At 45.2% G+C, this 23,360-nt stretch overlaps 1 protein-coding gene across 1 annotated transcript in view; it reads right to left on the bottom strand.

The window, feature by feature from the left end:
* The window catches only part of FBXO42 (F-box protein 42), a 75,130-nt gene that overhangs the window by 38,127 nt on the left and 13,643 nt on the right, over nucleotides 1–23,360 (bottom strand). The window contains exons 2-3 of the mRNA XM_004603369.3: nucleotides 11,259–11,525; nucleotides 7,883–7,999 (exon numbers count right to left, since the gene is read on the bottom strand). Of these exons, the coding sequence (XP_004603426.1) occupies nucleotides 7,883–7,999; nucleotides 11,259–11,508 (367 nt within the window). The 5' untranslated portion in view covers nucleotides 11,509–11,525. The remainder of the gene's footprint in view (nucleotides 1–7,882; nucleotides 8,000–11,258; nucleotides 11,526–23,360) is intronic.

Genomic DNA, 23,360 nt, shown 5'->3' with positions numbered 1-23,360 from the left:
CATTTAGTGCTGAAGGATCCAACCAGGGTTGCAAGTATATGAGGTATGAGCTTTAACCTGTACCATCTCTTCGGCCCCTTATTGTGTACTTTTATTTAAGACAAACTACATGTTAGTATAGTAGGGAGAGCCTAACAAACTCAACAAGTCTTTAGAAAAAAACTAAGAATCTGAGCAAATACCAGTGCTCAAGTAGTCATTCCCCTTTTACCAAAAAAACAAACAAACAAAAAAACGCATTTTATCTTTTTTGTTTTTGAACCATACCCAGCTGTGCTTAGGGCACTAGGACCAGACGTGATGCTGGGGATTGAACCCTACCTTACCTCTAAACGATCTCTCCAGCCCCCAGAACATTTTTCTTTCAGAATATCTGGACCATTGGAACATGCTCTATAAAGAATCCTCTAAGAAACAACATTGAGTTTATTTCAACCTCTAGATCTCTTCAAATTTTCTAAAACTGACTCAATTGTCCCATGACCAACTACCACAGACACATCTCAGACTAATATCTAATGACTGCCTATGAAAGCCAACTCAAATAGTCATGATCAGACACGCAGCAAGAAACTTGTCTTCAGCATTCTGAGTCCTTCCCTATTCTATTAGAATTCTGTCAAGGGCAAGAACTTCCAGTTGTTTCATATTTTCCACGAAACCTGATAGTCACTCAATAAATGTTTACTGAGCTCTAACTTTTGTACTCTCCAAAGTTTAACTCTTTTGTTTCCCTCCTTGTCTCCAGGGAAAGGTCCTGAGGCTTTTATCCCATGCTCAAAGAGACTGTGCTGTCATATGTCTCACATCTACAAGCTAGGACATATTTGATAAGGCCTTTAATTACATAACGATGGAACAAACAAGGTTGGTTATCCAGTCTGGGCCTGCTGGCTACTGCAGGAACAGGGATTAGTATATGTGTGGAATGATCTGACCCTATTTAGAGCCTAAACAGCACAATGTTTCACAAAGCATGATGCTAAGGATTCAACAGACCCCGGTATCAAACTGAAAAGGTCCTCCTACATTAATCAAGTCTTGCATGATTGGTCATGCAAACACTCTGCAAAATTCCAGGTGAACTGGCTTTAATTCCCCAACCTTTGTCGTCTTACACTTCTACATAGGAAAGCTGCACTGTTTCTATCTCTTTGTTACACTTAATTCCACAGATATAAAACAGGTGTCATGAAAAGTGGACATGACACGGTCTAAGGCATGGAACCTATCTGTTCTCAAGGAGACATAATTTTTGGGAGGAGACACTGTCATCATTCTATCACTTTTTAAAACAAATTTTACAAGAGTCTTCTAGTTAGATTTTCCAGAAACCCTGTGGTATAAATAGAATCTGCCATACACCCTTTACAGATAAGTAAATTGTGGGTTAGAAGAGCCAAGGAACTTGCTTTCAAATCCGAAGTTCTTTTGTATGCAGACTCTCCTACACAGATAATTATGGCTAAAACCTAGTAAAAAACAATAAGGGGAAGGTATGAAGAATGTACCAACAGAATAGAGAAGGAGGTAAAAAGAACTTAGTCTCAGACTTAGTCCTAAACTAAGTTCTTCCCCAGCTGGGGAGTTTCTTTTCCTTTCTCTTTTACTTTCCAGTAAACCTTTCTATTAAACAAACAAACAAACAAAACCCCTTAGTCTCCATGGTGGGAATTTGAGAATAGTCTATGAGAAAGAACACGGACTATTCTCAAATTCCCCACCATGGAGACTAAGATCTGCTGTGTAGGCTCTGCACAAGGTTCTTTGATTTCAATTCCTGGCACTGCATGGTCTCCTGAGCACTGCTGGGACTAACCCACAAGCACTGAGGTGGGAGAAGCCCCTAAGAACAGCCAGGTGAGGCCCAAAAACTGAAAAAGAAGAGTCTGGAGGGACAGTCTAACAGGTAGAATGTGTGCCTCGCACACAAATTTTTTTTTCTTTTTGGGTCACACCTAGCAATGCACAGGGGTCACTCCTGGCTCATATAGTCAGGAATCACCCCTGGAGGTGCTCAGGGGACCATATGGGATGCTGGGATTTGAACCCGGTCGGCCACGTGCAAGGCAAACGCCCTACCCGCTGTGCTATCACTCCAGCCCCTTGCACACAATTTACCCGGGTTTCATCACTGCCACCATATATGGTCCCCCAACCCCACTGAGTACAGAGCCAGGAGTAACTCCTAAGCACTGCTGTGAGAGAAAGAGAAAGAGAGAGAGGGAGGAGAGGAGGAGGAGGAGGAGGAGGAGGAGGAGGAGGAGGAATAGGAGGAGGAGGAGGAGGAGGAGAGAGAGAGAGAGAGAGAGAGACAGAGAAAAGAAAGTTTTTCATATATCAATAAAGGCAGACCAATTCTAGGGATGAATACGAAAATGGAATCGCAGGGAAAGAGAGAACGAAGCCACAGCACCCAAGCAAAGCCATACACAGGGAAGATAAAGACCTAATAGGGGGGCTGGAGGGAGTGATAGCACAGCGGGTAGGGCGTTTGCCTTGCACGCAGCCGACCTGGGTTCGAATCCCAGCATCCCATATGGTCCCCTGAGCACCACCAGGGGTAATTCCTGAGTGTATGAGCCAGGAATGACCCCTGTGCTTTGCCGGGTGTGACCAAAAAAGCAAAAAATAAAACAAAACAAAACAAAAAGACCTAATAGGGAATCTCTCGTTAAGTGGACAGTGAAAGGCTGTGTCAGTGGTCAAGCAAAGAGGTGGTGTCCTGAAAGCCACGTAAGCAGATATTTCTCCACGCGGCAGAAAGGCTCAGGCTTTCACTGGGAGGAAGGTCACGGCTGGTTTGTTTTTCAGACCTGCAGTGTTTCTCAAAGGGGCTCCTATCATTTTGGGTAAAACAACTACCAAACCCTAATGTGGGATCATTCCACTCACTGCAGGGCTGTAAGCACACCTCATCCAGCCAGAATAATAAACCTTACACATTTCCAAATGCCCCAGGAGACAGCCCCCCATTATAGAGACACACGGATGCCAATATCAAGTCTAGTTTGGGTTCAGGTGAAGAACGAGGAAAGGCAAAAAGATCACTTATAAAATATTTATGGGAAATGAAATTAAATCATAAATTTGAGCAATAGGAAAAGATATGAGATTACAGAGATAAATAACATCAGAAGTATTTGATTTTTACTGTGAAGAAAATGACTAAGAGACTCAGAAATGAATCTCGAAACTGAGCAGCTTGCTGCAGAGATGTTCCCAGACCTTGCACCAGGCTGGTTTCACCGAGACGCCCCAGACGGGAGCAGGTGTTCTCTCTCCGCCTGCTCCAAAGGAAGCCCTGCAGCCGCAAACCTCCAGAACCCAATGACCCTCACGTCCATCTTCACAGGCTCCTCTAGGGAGCCCCACACAAGAGAATAAATCCGCTGAAAAACCCAGGTACGCGGGACCACTGACTGAAAACACCAGACCTCAAGGGGTTGGGACTGGGCTGTCCCTTCCCATCTCCTGCCCCTCCAGGGCCCTGGCCATCACACTGATGCCTCCAGGTGCCATTTAAGCCCATTAACCTTAGGCCACGATCCAGAGACTCACGAATGAATCTCAGAAACAAACAGCTCACTGCAGAGATGTCTCTGGACCCCAATTATTTAAAATTTTAGAATTCCATCTCGTATTATTTTTTTTGACTTTTTTTGGTGAATCACTGTGAGACAGACCCTTACAGACATCTCGTACTATTCAAACAAATACAAAATAAATTATCTAGCATTTGCCTGTGTGAGCAGGCTTGAGTGGTGGTGGGAAAATTCGAAATAATGGTGCTGGGAAGGTGTAATGGTGGTGGGATTGGTGTTGAAATATTGAATGCAATCAATTTTTTTTTTTTTTTTTGGTTTTTGGGTCACACCTGGTGATGCACAGGGGTTACTCCTGGCTCTGCACTCAGGAATTACTCCTGGCGGTGCTCAGGGGACCATATGGGATGCTGGGATTTGAACCCGGGTCGGCCGCGTGCAAGGCAAACGCCCTACCCGCTGTGCTATCACTCCAGCCCCGAATGCAATCAATTATTGTAAACAACTTTATGAAAATAATTTTTTTTTAAAAATTTAAAAATACAAAATAAAAAGCTAAATTTAAAAAAAAAATGATTGAAGCTTTTTTTCAAGCCCGTGTTCTCTCTTAAACACACACATTTTTCTCTCCTCTCCAGCCCCTTTCTTTAGAAATCTTGGTTCTACAGAAAGTCCATAAAAAACATTTCACTCAATATTGTTTGGTTACATAATGATGGGGGGGGGAGAATCCCCTCCACCACTATGAATTATTGGGAATCTGCACTTATTTTATGCTGTTTCAGTTAAAAGATAGTTTCTGTGATCCTTTTTCAACAACAATGAGGCATTTCAGTTAGCCAGAGGTAGTGAGAGTTATCCCTTCCCTTTAACAATAAATATTGGACCCAATGCAGATTTTCCTATTAATTTCATTAAATATTCTTAAGAGAGAGATACTTATAGTGTATACCGTAGGTCGTCAAAATATACTCTGGAGATGCCTGAAAAACATCCAAGACCCTTTCAAAGATACGAGGGGGAGGGTCAGGGGAGCACCCCCGGCAGTGCGCAAGACTTACTACTAAGCTCTGTGCTCAGGGGTCACTCCTGGCAGGCCCAGGAGAACCTCTGGGGGGCCAGCGATTGAACCCAGGCGGTCGATTGTAAGGCAAGCACCCAACCCTCTGTATTATCACTTCGACCTCTCAAAGCTATTTCCATAATAATGATACTATGACTGTTACTATCACTACTACCACTCGCACAGGCATGGCACCACCAACGACCATACCGTGACCACCACTGCAACACTCAGGCAGCCACACTCCCACCACTAAGGGGTCACGAGTGCACAGCAATGTGGGGGACAACTTCTGCAGACCAGGCATGAATCTAGGCAGGGGGACACTGGACTGCTCTAGGAACCCGGGTTCCATACGGTCACGCACAGTTTAAAACAAACCATACCAGCTCTAACTTCTCAGAGCCCCTGAAAAGGCCTCGCAGATGCTGTGCCCTCTCCAGCAGAGGTCCAGGAACCACACACTTGAGACCTACTCCTTTAGTTTACACAAGCACAAATAAAAACAGTCTCATGAAAGAAATGAAAACACAGCAACTGTTCGGTGCTTAAGTAATCCTTTGAATTGGAGCCATTTAGATCCAATTCAGAGATGACAATGGGTCCTAATTATTCAATCAACTCTCTTCTGGATGCAGAATACAGAGAGTATATTAGTCTGAAGTAGTCAAGCTTCCAGCGACCTTCATTTCCTTGTATCTATCTAGATGGTCAATTTGTGTGTAACCAATAGGATAAATGAGATGGCATTCACTTCAAAGATTAGGCTGTGAAAGATGCCATAGCTTTAGTTTTGGTGTATCTTGGGCTAGAGAGAGTATAAGGGCCACTTGTCTTGCATGAGGCTGACACCAGTTCACATATGACCCACAAAGCACCAATAGGAATGATCCCTGTGTGAGGCTGGTGTGCCCCAACCCTGCCTCTACCACCCTCCTTAAGAAAAAAAAAAAAAAAGAGGGCCAAGAGGGTAGTACAATAGGTAGGATGCTTGCCTTGCACATGGCAGACCAGGGTTTGACTCCAGCATCCCATATGGTCCCCACACACACCTCCAAAAGTGCTTCCTGAGTGCAAAGCCAGAGCATGAGAGGGGAGGAGAGGAAAGAGAGGAAGGGAGGGTCTTTATATCTGTCTCTGTCTCTCAAATCATCCATCCATTTGTGGAAGGCCAGAATCTAAGCCATAAACTGTGAGCAGCTAGATGGAAAGGTCCATGTAGTAAAGAAGTGATGAGGTCTAAGTCTCTAGTTAACAGTTACTTGAATGAGCCTAGAAGCAAATCCCCCAGAGGTCCATCCCAGTTCAGCCTTCAGATGATGATAGCCCTGGCTGACAGCAGGCTCGGAACAGACCCTGAGTCAGAACCTCCCAGCTAAACCACTCCCAAATTCCTAGAGACAGTACAGCAGGTAGGCCTTGTACACTGCCAGTCCAGGATCAATCCCATCCCAAGCATCCCATATGGTCCCCTGAGCACCTCCACGAGTAATTCCTGAGTGAAGAGCCAGGAGTAATCCCTGCACATTGCCAAGTACAAATCCCGACCAGAAACAAACAACAACCAAAAAGAGTTAAAAATACAGTTTAAAGATACACAGGGACCTAATGGATGGTCCTCCTCTTCAGCTTAAGATGCTTGCCTGGTAAGCACAAGGTCATGAGTTCAAACCCTGTTGCTGCGACGGTGATAAGGACAGTCCTGGTTTTTGGGATCCCCAGCAAGAAAAAGCCTGAAAAATGGCTCAGTTACTTAGTGCCAAGGGTAAGTGTGAGGTCCTGAGGTCAATCCTTAATATTGTACATGCACCCAGTCATCCTGGGTGAAAGAGACAGACAGACAGACGTACACACTAAAAATAAAAACACAAAGTGAGCTAAGTGCCAAATTAAGAGTCAAGATAAATATTTAGGTAAGCCTGAAAAGGGATGTTTTCTGTGGACCAAAAGGTTGAGAAAAGGTTTCGTGAGAGCTAGAACTACAACTGAGTCTTCAAGAAGAGGGAGTTTCTGCTAACTGCTCCAGGGAGAAAGAAAATAGTATGGCAAAGGTTAAGTGACAATTTTTTGAAGAGACCTCTTGGGAAAAGTTGGGAGATGAAATAAATTTAGACACAGGTCAAATATGGAAGGTTCTGAATATAAGGCTAAGTTTAGATATTATTTTGTAGGCATAGATAAATACTGAAGGTTTTTTAATGGGAACATAATACAATTATAGCAGTAATTATGAGAACTTTCCTTTTTTTAGGGGTGAGGGAGGTCTTGGGCCACGATGCTCAGATTTAAGCGCTCAGATGCTTACCCCTGGCTCTGTGCTTGGGGGATCATGTGGAGACGGAAATCAGGCCTCCAGAACAGCAAGCAAGAGCTCAACCCACTGAACTATCTTTCAAGTTCTTCTGTGCATGTGTGCATGCATGTGTGTGTGTGTTTTGTGTGTTTTACCAGGAATAGAACCACAGTCTCATGCATATAAGACATGCTTTTGCCACTAACGCCACATTCCCCAGCCAATCATTACTGGCTTTTTACTACAGTACTTTCTAAGAGGCCCTTCCTTTCCCACAATTATCTCTCTTTCTGCAAAACACCATTTCCATTATTGGTCTAAGACACACTACATCTCAAACTCTGCTGTATACCACCAGGCTGACCCCAGAAGCCCTAGCTGGCACCACTGGGTCTAAGTCTTGAACACTCCAGCCTGCAGAACTTAACAAGTATTGCTGGGACTGGCTCCCAGGTCCCTTAGGCAATGCTTTAGGGAGGCCTCCCTGCAAAATACTTTGATAAAGAAATGAAATAGAATAGCAGGGTATAAGGAAATAAACTATTAACTACAAAAATTAATTGTAGTCAGTGATTAATTTCTTTATATGTTCAAAATATCTGTGACCCCCATACCCAACTGAATTTGAACATATGATAAAACAGTTATTATGAAACTTAGTGCTAACCCCTGACTACACCTACTAAGGTGGTTACCAGAAATACCTTATGCATGTCTTTCCTTTGTTTTACTCTCATGTTTCAGACTGCTGAAGCACAAGACGGACCTCTCTGGAACATAATTTTAAGATAATCCACAAAAAGAAGAATATAAATAATACCAAAATGCCTACAATTATTTAGGTTCACTCTCCTCCCTATCTCTGATTGTCGCTTCCAGTCTTGTGGTTCAGAAGTTAGACCAGACCCACGCTCCTGCAGCAGGTTCTGGAAGCATGAACACAGTGGGGGGGGGGGGCCTGCTTCCACAGCCCATACTCACTGTGCGAGAACCGCTGAGTGATCGGGGTTCCAGGGTAAGGGTAAGTCCGACTCTCCCACTGAATGTTTCCTTCCTGGACAGCCTTGATGAAGCCATGGTAACACTGGTGGGCCACACCTAAGGACAGAAATAGGAACCACTTCAGCCTAGGTACTTCACTGGTGAAGCAAATTATTAAAGCTGCATCTGTTAAGTATGGCAGTTCTTTTATAAAGCAAGTTTCTTTGAGGAACTCCAAATTTCCTTCATCTCTCAAAAAAAAAAAAAAGGAAAAAAATTCTGTTATTTCAAAACTGCCAGATCCTATTCTTTCATCTTACTTTTAGGAAAAATTAATCAACTCCGTCAAAGTTAATAAAATTGGCCCACACCACAACTCTGCTCCCCTTCCTGTCATTTCATGAGGCAACAAAAAGCCTGACATTATTTACCTCAGACCAAACAAAGAGGGGGAAATTTAGCTCTGTGAGATGGACTATGATTATGCCTGGAATATAACAGCTGTAAACATCTCTGGCTGGACCAGGGGAACTGAGCATCTCCCATCTTAAACGAGAAGCTGTGGTCACTGTCACTCCCACAATGCTTAGGGGACTATGTGGTACCAGAGATTAAACCCGGTCTTCTGCATGAGGCATGCGTTTTACCACTCAGCTACATCCTTTGCCCCCAACTCATTTTTACACGCAGCAATAAACTCTTTACTACTGATTCTTCAACTTATTTTCTGTTTCTTATTTTTTGGGCCACACCTGATGGTGCCCATGAGTCACACCTGGTTCTGCACTCAGGAAATCACTCCTGGCAGTGCTCGGGGGACTGTGTGGGATGACAGGGATAGAAGCCGGGACAGCCACAAGCAAGGTAAGTGTCCTACCCACTGTACTAGTTCTCTAGCCCTTCAACTTCTATTTTAGAGACGAAATCCATATTACAGGGAGCCAATCTCTTTGGAAGGGTCCGTGAACTCTGCAAGCAGAAGCTGGCTGAGCATGCCAGATTTACCAGTTTCATAAATGAGCATGGACATGGTCGAGCAAACAGTTTCAATGCCGTTGGGGAGTTGACAAGCACCCCCACCTCCCAATGAGAATCAACCTGAATCAAGGAAAAGATGTGAAACCTAATTCAGACCTAATGTTTTTCTCACGTACATAAGGCTGTCTTATAGTCACCTGGAAAGAACAGACCACTGAAGTCACTGATAATTATTACTGATTAATCAATAATCAAAATTATTCAACTTGCCTGGTCCATCTTTATTTAAGAACAGGAACCTAGAGGTCAAGGAAAAGGTTGGATGGGCTGAAGTGCAGATTTTACATGAAGGAGCCCTGGGTTTGATCCCGGCGGCAGATGGCTCCCCGAGCACTGCCAGATGTGATCACAAGAAACACAGATAGGGGCCGGAGAGATAGCACAGCGGGTAGGGCGTTTGCCTTGCACGCGGCTGACCTGGGTTCGATCCCCGGCATCCCATATGGTCCCCCAAGCACCGCCAGGAGTAATTCCTGAGTGCAGAGCCAGGAGTAACCCCTGAGCATCGCTGGGTGTGACCCAAAAAAAAAAAGCAAAAAAAAAAAAAAGAAACAGATAAAAATACCAAAAATGAAATGGAGCTAAACAGCTGCTATCATTTAATTTATAATATAGTATAGTAGCGTCAACATTTAGCTAAGACTAAAGTATGTGTATCTGAAAGCCAGGGCTTTCAATATGTGAAGCAGGTAATCTATGACATATACCTGTCCCTAAAGCTGAAATCTCAGTCAGAAATAGGGGGTGGGGTAGGAGTAATAGTACAGTGGGTAGGACACATGCCTTCCATATGGCTGACGTGGGTTTCATACCTGGCACCCCATAAGGTCCCCAGGGCCCTGTCAGGAGTGATTCCTAAGTGCAGAGCCAGGAGTAAGCCCTGAACACTGCCAGGTGGCGTCCCCATTTTTTGTTTTTTTAAGAGAGACACAGAGGCAGGGAAAGAGAGAGAGACAGTATTCAATCCTCATAAAGAACATGACATCTAAAGCCAACTTCCTTAAGGTGGTTTTTTGATTTTCTGTTTACTCCTGTTTGACCAGTAACTTAACTGTGCCTCACTGTTTCCTCACCTGTAAAATGGACATAATCTTTATGCTTTGCCTCTTGTATCTGTGTGTGTGTGGAGACCATAAGCAGTGCCGGGGATGGAAATATAGATGGCAAATGTCTTAATCCCTACTATCCACCTACCCCACTACATTGTTAGTTATTATTGCTATCCCATAACTCTTGCCTCATTTGCTTACCCAAAAATAATACAATTTAACATATCAACTCTAAGAGAATGCAGACGCAGGATCAGAGAGTAAAGGGAGAAGGTGCTTGCATTCGGCCAACCCTGGTTCAGTCCTGGCTCCTGGTCTCCAGAGAACCACGGGGAGTAAACACCGAGCACCAACCCGGAAGAAGCCCTGAGCACCACTGGAGGTGGACCAAACCACTGTTTCCAACCCTGAGAAGCAATACGCAGGCGCAGAGTCCTAAAACTAAACTTCAGTAAATACTCTCATATCCAAGCCACTCATAAAACCAACTAGGATGAAAGAGGGGAAAAAGTAAGGTAAATGTTAGAATCACAGAGTTAAGGAGAAACAAAGAAAATAAAATTAGGAGCTTAAAAATAAACCATTCACGGGGCCGGAGAGATAGCACAGCAGGTAGGGCATCTGCCATTGAACCAGGGTTCAATCCCCAGCATCCCATACGATCCCCCAAGAGTAATTCCCAAGTGCAGAGCCAGGAGTAACACCTGAGCATTGCCAGGTGTGACTCAAAAAAAGCCAAAAAAAAAAAAAAAACAGTAAACCATTCGTGGGGCTGGAAAGAGAGTAGAGCAAGCATTTGGCCAACCCAGGTTTGATCCCCAGCACTCCATATAGCGAATCCCCTGAGCCCCACCCAGAATGATCCCTGAGTGCAGAGCCAGGACTCAGCCCCGAGCACGTCCAGGTGTGGTCCAAAAAAAAAAAAAAAAAAAAACGAAACAAACCAAAAGAAGTAAACCCTTCAGGGGACCAGAGAAACAAGGATAAAGCAGAAGGATAGGGGTAAGGGATAAGGACAAGGAGCATACTCTGCACTGGCAGTTCAATGCCCAGTATGCTACATGATCCCCAGAATCCCACCAAGAGTGATCCCTAAGCTCAGAGCAAGGAGTAAGCCCTGATGAGCATCACTGGATGTGTCCCCAAAATAAACAACAAGAAGTAAATCATTTAGGCCTAGAATGTGACTCAGCCTTGTAGGTGTGAGGCCTAAGTTTGATACCCTGCACCTCAAAATAAAGTAAACCATTCAAACAAATCTTAATACATTATTCTACATTCCACAGTACCTTTGATAAGTCGATACCACTGTTTGCAGACAAGGGCTGCAGTTTTGTGTTCTTGATACGGTGAGAGAAAAGACAGGATATACTCTAAGACCTCTTCAGGCAACTCAGACATGGCCCGATGATGTCTGGTCTCGTCAACCTCTAATACTGGATGGGGCTCCTCATCTTGCTCCATTGTCCCTTCCAGCACAGCTTCTTCTTGGTCCACAGCCATGAAACTGTCATCTTCACTGTCTGAGGAGCTGGCCATGACATTCCACTCGTTAGCTAGAGTGGGAAAGAAATAAGTATCAGCACATGCTGTGAGAAGCCCTGCAATAACTGAGGCACAGGCACCCAGGCAGTTATGCCCTCTATAGGAAATCAGTTCTTCTGCGCTTTGCCATATCAGTTGATTTGAATGACATGAAATTGAAAGGCACATCTCAAAGACGAAGCTCATTCCAAAGGGCTAATCAATCCTTAAAGGTACACTCATACTTCCGTCCACTGAAAACCAGAATGACTGTCAAATTCTATAAACAGGGGGCTGGAGAGAGAGAGTAGAGCAGGAAGGGCGTTTGCCTTGCAGACAGCTGACTCAAGTTCTATCTCCAGCACCCCATTAGCTCCTTCAAACCTGCTAGGAACGATCCCTGAGCACAGAGACAGGAGTAAGTCCTGAGCACCGCTGGGTGGTTAAAGAGCTTGCCTTGCACACACAGCCAACCCTAGTTCAATAACCAGCACATTGTCCCCTGAGCCCCTTCACAACTCCATAGCAGAGTCATAAGTTGAGACACAGAGAGGCACACAGGCGCGCGCGCGCGCACACACACACACACACATAGACATACACACACATGCGCACTCATACACCATTCCCGTTGTTTCATGCAAAATTTCAAGCAAAGGGCTGGAGCGATAGCACAGCGCGTAGGGCATCTGCCTTGCATGCGTCCAACTGGGTTGATTCCCAGCATCCCATATGGTCCCCCAAGGACCGCCAGTAGTAATTCCTGAGTGCATGAGCGAGGAGTAACCCCTGTGCATTGCCAAGTGTGACCCAAAGAGAAAAAAAATTTTCAAACAAGCAGCAGTAAGATGAAGGAAATAGAGTGATTTATGTAAGAAGTATGTTAAAGGTTAGACTCTCCGGGAAGCAAAAGTTGAAACACACTGGGGGCAGGGAAATGGCTCAAAGGGCTAGAATTAACACTTTGCATTTGGAGGTTCCAATCTGATACCTGGCGCTCAGTCCATGTAGTTTCTGGAGGAACACCAGACGAACCTCCTAACCTCCCCAAACAAACTAGCTTTAGGAGGGAGAAAGGTTTAGTACGGAGAACTCTTCTGGTAAGAGCTGAAGGAACAGGGCTGGGAAGGAAGAACCATTAGACCACGATGCAGACCTGACCCAGACTGTCCAACAGAAAGTTCAGGAAGGACCGGCGTTAGAAGGCTAATGCTGAGTTAGAAGGTGGGGTGCTTACATCACTGCTCTGCTCAGCCAGAGGAACATCACCTTGGCTCTAAAAGTGGGACAGATACTGGAGGGACTAACATCTATATTTTATTCTGATTTTGGAGGCACATCCCGCAATACTCAGGGTTCCTTACTCAGGAATCACTCATGGCAGTGCTCAGGGGACCACACAGAGGTGCCAGGTATCAAACCCAGGTCAGCTGCATGTAAGGCAAACACTCTCTTCAGCTGTACACTGTACATCTCTTCAGCTCCAAGGACTAACATTTTTAGTAATACTCTTACAGCCAGGCAGTGAGTTCCTCCTTGAAGAGGTCTCTTAATTCATTTTGTTTTGTTTCCAGGCCATACACAGTGGTGTTGGGAGACCACTCTCAGTGGTGCTTGCGGGAGCATTCTTCACTGGGAATCAAGCCAGGTTTTCTGCATGCAAAGCATATCCTCCAGTCCTCTGAGCTCTTTCTACTCATTTTGTTTCCTTTTTACGATGCATTTATTCCTCTTGACAATACATACCCATCCCGATTCCTGATTATTCCCTACACTACCCACCTTACAAATTTATATTACCTTTAGCACTGATGACACTAGAAATAGCAGAAAGAGAAAAGAGGCCTTGAATTGTACATCATAAGAAAGATGGGTGTGGGGGCCAGAACAACAGTACAGCGGGTTGGGCTTGCACACAGCCACCCCGGGTTTGATCCCTGGCACACGGTCCCACCAACACTGCCAGGAGTAATTCCTGAGTGCAGAGCCAGGAACAACCCCCGAGTATCACATGGCGTGACCCAAAGAGCCAAAAGGAGAAAAAAAGATGTGTATGTGTGTGGGGGGGGGGACTTGGGGGCTGTGGCTAGGCAGAGAGATATTCAAAGGGCTGGAGTACGTTCTACGTGTGCAAGACCCTGAAGTGATGGCAAACATTGGATGTCCATTTCCCAGCACCTCCAAGTGTGGCCCTAGTGAGTCCCAGCACCCTGGGCCTGAGCACTGAAAAAAGCATCAGGCTCAAATCAAGTATGACTGGGAGTGGCAAGAGGCCCCTGGGTCCAGGTAGTAAGGGGGAGCCTTCCTCACATACCAAAGGAAGATCTGGGGCACAGGAATGTGGCTCGGTGGTCAAGTGCTGTGGTGAGTATGATCCCCAAACTTCCCCCAAATGCCAAGCATGGTCCCTGCGCGACAGGCGTAACCCGCAAAGACTGCAGCCAAGTGTGCAGGCCCTGGGCACCACAGCAGAGGAAAGGACAGCGGAGAGGAGCAGATCTGACAGGTTCCAAAGATGAGGGAGCAGGAGAGCTCAGAACTGAAACCACTCACATCATCCCAACTCTAGCACTGTAGCAATGTAGCGCTGTCGTCCCGCTGTTCATCGATTTGCTCGAGCAGGCAGCGGGCACCAGTAACGTCTCCATTGTGAGACTTGTTACAGTTTTTGGCATCTCGAGTACGCCACAGGTAGCTTTGCCAGGCTCTGCCGTGTGGGCGGGATACTCTCAGTAGCTTGACAGGCTCTGAGAGGGACGGAGGAAATGAACCCGGGTCAGCCAAGTGCAAGGTAAACGCCCTACCTGCTGTGCTATCGCTCCAGTCCCCCAACTCTAGCATTCATACTAATTTTATACACCTTTAAAAAGGAACTTGCAGGACCAGAGCGATAGCACAGCGGGTAGGGTGTTTGCCTTGTATGCGGCCAACTCGGATTCGATTCCCAGCATCCCATATGTTCCCTGAGTACTCCCAGGAGCATCGCCTGAGCATGCTGAGCATCTCACACACCTGAGCACTGCCACGCGTGATGCACCCAAAAAAGAGCATAAATAAATAAATAAAAATTTAAAAAATAAAAGGAACTCACATTAAGAAAAGGAAAACAGGGCCCAAGCAACAGTACAGTGTATAGGGAACGTATTTTGCATGAGGGCACAGAAAAATAGCATGGGTTAAAGCCCCTTTCTTCTTTTCCTTTTTTTGCTTTTTGGACCACACCCAGCTATGCTCAGGACTGATTTCTGATTCTGTGCCTCAGGGATCATTCCTGGAAGTCTCTCCAGGGGACCATATGGGGTGCAGGAGATTGAACCCAGGTCCAATGTGGTCTTGCATGCAGCTGACCCAGGTCCAATCCCGGACAGCATATTTAATACCTGAGCCTGCCAAGAATGATCCATAAGCACAGAGCCAAGAATAAGCCCTGAGAACCCCCAGGTGTAGCCCCAAATCAAAAACAAGAAACAATAACTTCATGAAATTGGGCCAGAGAGAGAGAGAGAGAGAGAGAGAGAGAGAGAGAGAGAGAGAGAGAGAGAGAGAGAGAGAGAGAGAACATCAGGTAAAGCCTTTCCTGCAGCCAAGTCAGGTTTTATTCCTGGTACCACGTACAGTCCACCAAGCATAGCCAGGAGTGTGCCTCTGAGCACCATTGGGTTTAATCCTATTTTTAAGGGAAAAAAAAAAAAAAAAACTACCAATATTTTTTTCGAGACAATTTATCAACCAAATTAGTCAAATTATCTCAGGAGGAGCCTAAAAGAAAGCACAGCACAGGGGTAGGGTATTTTCTTGCATGAGGCAGAGCTGGGTTTGATCACTGATATTCCATATGGCAGAGGTGGGAGTAACCTTTGAGCATCACCAGGTGTGGCCCAAGGAAAAAACAAAATAAAATTAGCTCAGGACACTAGAGTATGTCCTAGCAGAGTGGCTGCTAGAATCTTAATGAGAGTGAACAACTACTGGCTAAATGGAGTAACCTAGTGACCCCTCAAACAGAAATAGTGCAATAGGCTTGCTAAAAACTGTATCAGATAAAAGACCCTGTGGAGTTAGCGCCCTCAGCACAACTTATCCAGAGCGAGCTTTTGATCCCTGTGCTTAACTTGCTAGAGGAAGATGTTCTCAATTCTGTTCTTAACTCCCATCAAACAGCACTCATGTAAAACAAGAAACAAAGATTGCAATTTTTTGTAGCCAAAAAAATTAAAATATGCCTTCTCTACTAAAAAAAAAAAAACTTGCCATGATCTTTAACTCTCTCTCCAGTAAGTTTACCATTTTTCACCTCTCATTGGCTACCTTCACTGATTTACTTACTCATGTTTTAACTCCCAATTAAAATAAAATAAAAAGGGTTTTTTGTTGTTGTTGTTTTTGGGCCACATCTGGCAATGCTCAGGGGTTACCCCTGGCTCCGCACTTGGGGATCAATCCTGGAAGTGCTCCGCAAACCATAAGGTGGTACCAGGAATTGAACCTGGCGGGGTCAGCCACGACGTGCAAGGCAAGTGCCTTACCCACTACACTATCCCTCTCCACCATAAACAGATTTCTTGAGTTTTTGAATAAAATAGTGCTGAGGACTGAACCCTGGGTTAGCTGTGCGCAAGGCAAGCGCCCCGCCTGCGGTACTATTTCTCTAGCCTGACACAACATCTTGATGACCATAATAAACCTAGTATCAGCTTCAGAACATAATCAATGAAGGCTCTGAAAGGTTAATTATATTATTCCCCCCCAAGCAAACCATTTAGCCCAATAAAACAATTTCTTACTCCCTTTCAAATCTTCTCAAAGTATAATTAGCAATCTCCATAAAGGCATTCACTTTTGTAATATCCAGTTTTAAGCAATTCTCACTATATAACCATTTTGTAGCCTACAAAGTTTCAAGTCCCATGCCCCTGAGGGGAAGTTTATTAACTTGGCCAGCAGCACAGAGGGATGGGCACAGAACAATTTCTCTGTAATTACATGCACAGCACCAATTTGCAGTCCTTCATTTTCACTTCCGTTATTAAGTAATGAAATCACTACTCTTCATCCCAGATAATATCGGCATTTTCAAGGTTTGTATTTTAATGCCAAAAGAAATTCTATAAAAATTTTTTTTCACAGTAAGTATGTTAACACAATAAATGTGAGCTTTCATGAAAGTCTTTAAGAAATCTTGCTCACCAGGGGCCAGTGAAATAGTACAGAGGGTAGGGCAGCTTGTGATGCATAGGGCTAACCCAGGTTAGCATCCCATATGGTTCCTCCAAGCCTGCCAGGAATGATTCCTGAGTGCAGAACCACAAATAACCCGTGAGAACTACAGGGTGTGGCCCCCAAACAAAACAATAAAAGAAATCTTCCCCACCAGGGACAGGGTTTAGTGGTTGAGCACTTGCTTCACACGTGAGACACCCTGGGTTTGATTTTCGGCACCACACACACATAAAAAAAAAGTCTTGGGAGGTGGTTAGGGGTGAATTTTGCCAGTCCAGTGTGGTAGTACAGCAGGTAGGCACTTGTCTTGCACACAACCAACCCTGGTTCAGTCCCAACACCCCAGATGGTCCCCCAAGCCCCTCCTGAAGTGATCCCTGAGTACAGATCAAGGAGTAAGCCCTGAACACTGATTGCCAGGAGTGGTGCAGAAAAAAAAAAAAAGTCTCCCCCCACCCTCATCAGATTTGTGTGTTACTCCAAAATTATCAAGTCTGTAGGAGAAACCACAAACTGAGTCTGAACTCCTCCCTCTCCTGAGGAATAGACTATCTGTCTAGTGTAAGCATCCAACTCTTCCCAGCACTTGACATTCAGATGAGGGCAAGGTTTTCTGACATTTCTACTTAGAACAAGATTGTGCTGAGAACACATTATTTTATAACAGATGACATCACTAGCAGATCCAGAAAATAGTAGACCCTACCTTTACATGTCACTGAATCCTGCCAAGATCTTTCATTCCCAGGATTAATGTAACTCTCTGGTTCTTGAATTTTGACTACGACCTTTGAGTTACCAGGCTCCCGGGCCAGACCCAATGACGCCTGATTCAGCTGAGAGATGGTACTGATGAAACTATTTCCTTGGCAGCATTTTTTCCCTTTGGAAACATATTGTTCTTTATATTTACATTTATATTTACAACTAAATATAAATCAAATTTCTACAATCCAGGACCCCTGCCCTTCAAAACAGAAACCAAGGTTAAGATTTTGAGACCGGGGCCAGAGACAGTACAGAGTGGGTAGGGCTTTTGCCTTGCACACAGCTGACCCAGGTTCAATCCCCAGCATCCCAGAGCACTGCCAGGAGTAATTCCTGAGTACATAGCCAGGAGTAACCTCTGAGCACTGCCACATATGATCCCAAAAGGGAAGAAAAAAAAAACCAGATTTTGAGATTAAGATATGACTACTGCTTCTAGCTGTAATTCTTTGTGACAGAGTAGGACAGGAAAGCCAGACCGAAGAGATAGTTCAAGCAATAGGGCACATGCTTAGCATGTGCAAGGCCTGTAACACATGGCAGTCCCTGACCTGCCCTTGTGACCCTTAAGCACCACTGACCTGAGCCATGAGTGACCCCAGTGTAAGAGACTCTTCTGAACTACCTGGCAGATAGTGCTACACTTGTAAAGAATTGAAAACCATTCACAGAAATTATGTTACCTACATAACAGCAAGACCAACTTCCCAGTATAATATTTGAGTAACAGTACCTTTGATATCGCTCTCTTCTTGTTTTTTGCTTTTCTTTTTGTTTGTTTATTTGGTTTTTTTTTTTTTTTGGCTTTTGGGCCATATCTGGCGACGCTCAAGGATTACTCCTGGCTCTACACTCAGAAATTACTTCTGGCCATGCACAGGGGACCACATAAGGTGCCAGGGATCAAACCTGAGCCAGCAGCATACCTGTTTGCTGTACTATATCGTTCCAGTTCTAATGCCTTTAACTTCCAGAAACTGGTTATCTGACAATTCTCTTGGCATAAATGTCACTTTATTGGAATACATTTCATTCATCTAAAAATAAATTGAAGATTTAAAATAGCAGCAGGCTGGTTGGAAAGATAGATCAGAGGGCTTAACACATATTTCACATTCAGGAGGCCCAGGTGCAATCCTCAGTATCATCTGGTCCCACGGACAGAGTTGGAGTAATCCTCAAGCACATGCCTTTGAGCAGATTAATAAATTTAGAAATAAAATATAAGAAAGCTTATTCTTCACAATTTCAAAAGCCTAACAACTGCAATGAGGTGCCAGAGTGATAGTAGAGCAGGTAGGGTGCTTGCCTGGCAGGCAGCAGATCCGGGTTTGCTTCCTAGCAAACTATATGCCTATGCCCACCCCTCCCTCCAACCCAGCCAAAAGTTATCCCTGAGCACAGAGCCAGGAGTAAGCCCTGAGCACTGCTGAGTGTGGCATGAAAACAAAAGATATTTTCAAGTCTCACTGGATTGATAGTTCAGCTTGCTTTGCACGCATTCAAATGGGGCTTGATCCCTGCCACCACCTATGACCCCTTGAACCCCAGTAGGAGTGATCTCTGAGCACAGAACAAGAGTAAGTCCTGAGCACCTCCAGGTGTGGACGCCCACACAAAAATAAAGTCTCTAGATTGATACTTTGCTAGTTTCTAAATTGATACTTTTTTAGTCTCTAAATTGGTACTTTGCTAGTCTCTCTCTAAATTGATACTTTGCTAGTCACAAATGTATCTGTAGGACAAAAGGGCAAGAACCATTTTTTTCTCAATGGGTTTGCAGCACAATCACATAGTACTTTAATAACTTATCTCCAATAAGAGAGGCTACAGTCTGGAGACTCTTGAGTTCCCGACAGTTGATGTTTTGATTAAAAAGTCTAGAAATAGAAAAATGTGGCATAACCATTGTTGCTATTAGCAAACTGTTAGCTGTTTTGACAGGAAAATTCAGAGAGCTGTTTCTATAAAGCATTCCAAATTTAATGACAACAGCAGTTGTCAGTGAATCTTTAAAGTAGCTAACTCATCAGAGTGTTATCCACTTCTTGGGGCTGGAGCGATAGCACAGCAGGTAGGGCGTTTGCCTTGCACTCGGCCGACCCAGGTTCGATTCCCAGCATCCCATATGGTCCCCTGAGCACCGCCAGGAGTGATTCCTGAGTGCAGAGCCAGGAGTCAGCCCTGAGCATCACTGGGCATGACCCAAAAAAAAAAAAAAAAAAAGCAAAACAGAGTGTTATCCACCTAATTCCCCTTACGGTTTCAGAAATACAGCCCAGTGGCTCAGAGAGCCTGCCTTGCAAGTATACGGTTTGAGTTTGCGTTAAATCCCTGGTGCTCTGCATGTGCCAATCACAGTCCTGGCGGCTCTGCTCTCTGTGATCCCTCACACCATGGATGATTTCCGGCCCCCCACAGCTGGTGCATGTGAGTACCACACAAAAGAACACAGCCCCCATGACAACCATGACTAAGGGCGCAGGAGCACCACGGCCAGGAAAGGAACCACTGGCAAGTTCATGTGGAAGCATTGTTGAAAGTGGGTGAGCTCACAAACATAACTTGCGTGTCCCACTCAGAGGATCGGCCCTGGAAAATGCATGTGCAAGGGCTGCAGGGGCAAGAACTTCAAACCTGGCGAGCACCCGTGGCCGAACGTGAGTCCCAAATTCTGATGTGAGAAGGGCCGAAGAGATAGCACAGTGGGAAAGGCATCTGGCACTTGCCTTGCATATGGCCAACCCAGGTTCGATCCCCAGTGCCCCAGGTGGTCACCATGAGCACCATCAGGAGCGAGCCAGGTATGACTCCCCCACCCCCCAAAAAACACATTTTATTTTGGGGTCAAGAGAGATCCATCACCAGGGTAGAGCACAGGCTCCAAGTTTGGTAGTCCTGGCCTGTGTTCCCTCCTGGATAGCAAATGAACCCCCAGTAGCACCAGAACACTGCTGGGTGTGGAACGAATGAATATATTTTGCAGTCAGAGAAATTGCTTAACGGGCTGAACACACGCTTTGCATGTAGGAAGCCCAAGTTCAAACCCAAGCACCACAGATGTTCCCCAAGTACTGTCCAGAAAACCCCCAGCACCAAACATACACAAAGCAAGTGCTCCACTGATGATTACATACCCACCGCACAATTCTTTTAGTATATATTTTATACATTATTCTTAATTTCTTACAGTATTAAAAAAAACTAAGTTTGGGGGGCTGGAGTGATAGTACAGTGGGTAGGGCGCTTGCCTTGCACAGCCAAGTCAGGAGAAACTTCTGAGCACTGCCAGGTGTGATCCAAAATATACACACAAAGAAAATGTGAACCAGAGGGGCTGGAGCGATGGCACAGCAGGTAGGGCATTTGCCTTGGACGCAGTCGACCCAGGTTTGATTCCCAGCATCCCACATGGTCCCCTGAGCACTGCCAGGAGTGATTCCTGAGTGCAAAGCCAGAAGTAACCCCTGAGCATTGCCGGGTGTGACCCAAAAAGCAAGCAAGCAAGAAAGAAAGAAAGAAAGAGAAAGAAAGTATGACCCAGAGAGATAGTACAGAGGTTAAGGCATACAGCACACCCAGTTCAATGCCCAGCACCACTTATGATTCGATGCCCCTGAAGACAGTGTTCAGTAAGCCCTGAACACTGCTGGGTGTAGCCCAAACACCAACAAGAAAACATTTTTTTTGGCCTGGAAATTTTTTTCTTTAAAAAAATAGTTATTTGGGGCTGGAGTGATAGCACAATGGATAGGACATTTCCCTTGCACACGGCCAACCTGGGTTTGATCCCCAGCATCCCATATGGTCCCCCGAGCACTGCCAGGAGTAATTCCTGGATGCAGAGCCAGAAGTCACCCTAACCATCACCAAGTTGACCCAAAAAACAAACAAACAAACAAACAAACAAAAATAGTTATTTGGGAAAGTTAGAATACAAAGAGGCAAATAACCATACAGTTAACAGTAGAAACTGTATACACTCAGACTTGACTGTACCAGGATACAGAAAATGCTCAAAGCAGAGACCTCTGCCCTAAACTCCTATTACACAAAATCCTTGAGTGCATACTAGCCATTACTATACTGCATTTCTCTATCTGCTTCGTCCTCTCTCCTCAAGGCAGGATAGAATATAATCTATTTTCTATATCCACAGGCAAAAGGTTTCTGAGAGATGGGGCTGAAGAGATGCACAGTGGGTAGGGTGCTTGCCTTGCATACAGCTGATCTAGATCCCCAGCATCCAATATGATCCACCCAGCTCCCCCTCAAAAAACATATAGTGACATGTGCATATACTGCCCGAGTCCACGTGCTGCTTGTGCCCACGTGGTCAAGCACATGTGTCACCTGAGCTCTTGAGATGTGTACTTTCATACTTCCATATCTAATGCTGGGGTGTGTGTAGGGGCTCTCTCCGTCCTCAGGGAGGCCCAAGCTTTCTTAAGCGCCTCTCTCTCTCTCTGCCTCTCTCTCTCTCCTCTCCCCTCCCTTCCTTCCTCCTCACCTTCAAAAACCTCCCAATAAAATCTATTTTGCTTCACAAATATATATAGCGATATTTAAGCCACTGATACCTTAAAATGTGATAATGAATGTATCTGGCAGCACAGAAAAATTTTACTCCAAACTGCTGAAAATAATTCTCTATGGCAGTATGTCACTGCCATCCCGTTGCTCACCAATTTGCTGGAGCAGGCACCAGTAATGTCTCCATTGTCAAGACTTGTTACTGTTTTTGGCATATCGAATACGCCATGGGGAGCTTGCCAGGCTCTGCCGTGCAGGCGAGATAATCTCAGTAGCTTGCCGGGCTCTCCAAAAGGGATGGAGGAATGAACCCAGGTTGGACAGCGTGCAAGGCAAACGCCTACCCACTGTGCTATTGCTCCAGCCCCATGGCAGTATGTAAAAAGAAGAAATCTTTTCAATTACGAATTGGATTTGCTACAACAAGCTGTTGAGTTTTCTTGATTTTTGTTTTATTTTTGATTTTTAGCTGTTTTGGGGCCAGACCTACAGTGATGCTCAGGAATTATTCCTGGTGGTGCTTGGGTGCTGATATGGGACGCCAGGAATTGAATCCAGGTTGGCCACATGCAAGGTAAACACCTTACCAGCTATATTTTCACTCCAGCCCTGTTTTGTTAATTTTATTTTAAATTTTATTTAAGTTTATTTAAATTTTTATTTCCATCTCATTTCCCATTCTCTTTATTGCTGCTGAGGCTGGTATTTGGTGAGGGTTTTGGGGTTATTTTTTTAGAATCACACCCATGTTGCTCAGAGACTATTCCCAATCCTGTACTCGGTGGTCATTTCTGGCAATGCTCAGAGGATCACATGGTGTCCAGAACCAAACCTGGGTCTCCTGTATGCAAAGCATGTGTTCCCCACCTGCTGATCTACCTTTCCAGCCCACGGAAGTTGTTTTTGCAATGACCCAAGGTTCCACACAAACTTGGCGATGTTCTTTTCATTTTGTTTTGTGGCCACATGGGGCTCAGAGGTTACTTTTGGCTCTGTGCTCAGGGATGACCCCTTGCGGTACTCAAGGGACCCTGTGGAGTGCCAGGGACCAGATCTGAGTCGGTCAGCCACATGTAAGGCAAGTATGCTCTCCTCTGGCCTAGCACTCTGGCCGGGTGCTGGTACATTTTTGAGATCAGGTGTCAGGTCATGGTGCTTGCACCCTTGGCCATGTTTCACCCAGGCTGGCACTCCCCTAGGTTGTGCCTGCACACATGCTCACCCTGAGCTGCACCGTCAGCTGAGACTCACGAGCTTTGAGAGGCTTCGCCAGGGAAGCTCACACTGTGCCGCCAGAGCTCAAACTTCTAGGCCATGGCACTGGCACATCTTTCAGCCTCAATGGG

Source organism: Sorex araneus, chromosome 5 (assembly GCF_027595985.1).
Source record: "Sorex araneus isolate mSorAra2 chromosome 5, mSorAra2.pri, whole genome shotgun sequence".
Taxonomy (NCBI): Eukaryota; Metazoa; Chordata; class Mammalia; order Eulipotyphla; family Soricidae; genus Sorex; species Sorex araneus.
Note: the sequence above shows the minus strand (reverse complement) of the source record. Positions and strands in the feature narration are given on the sequence as shown.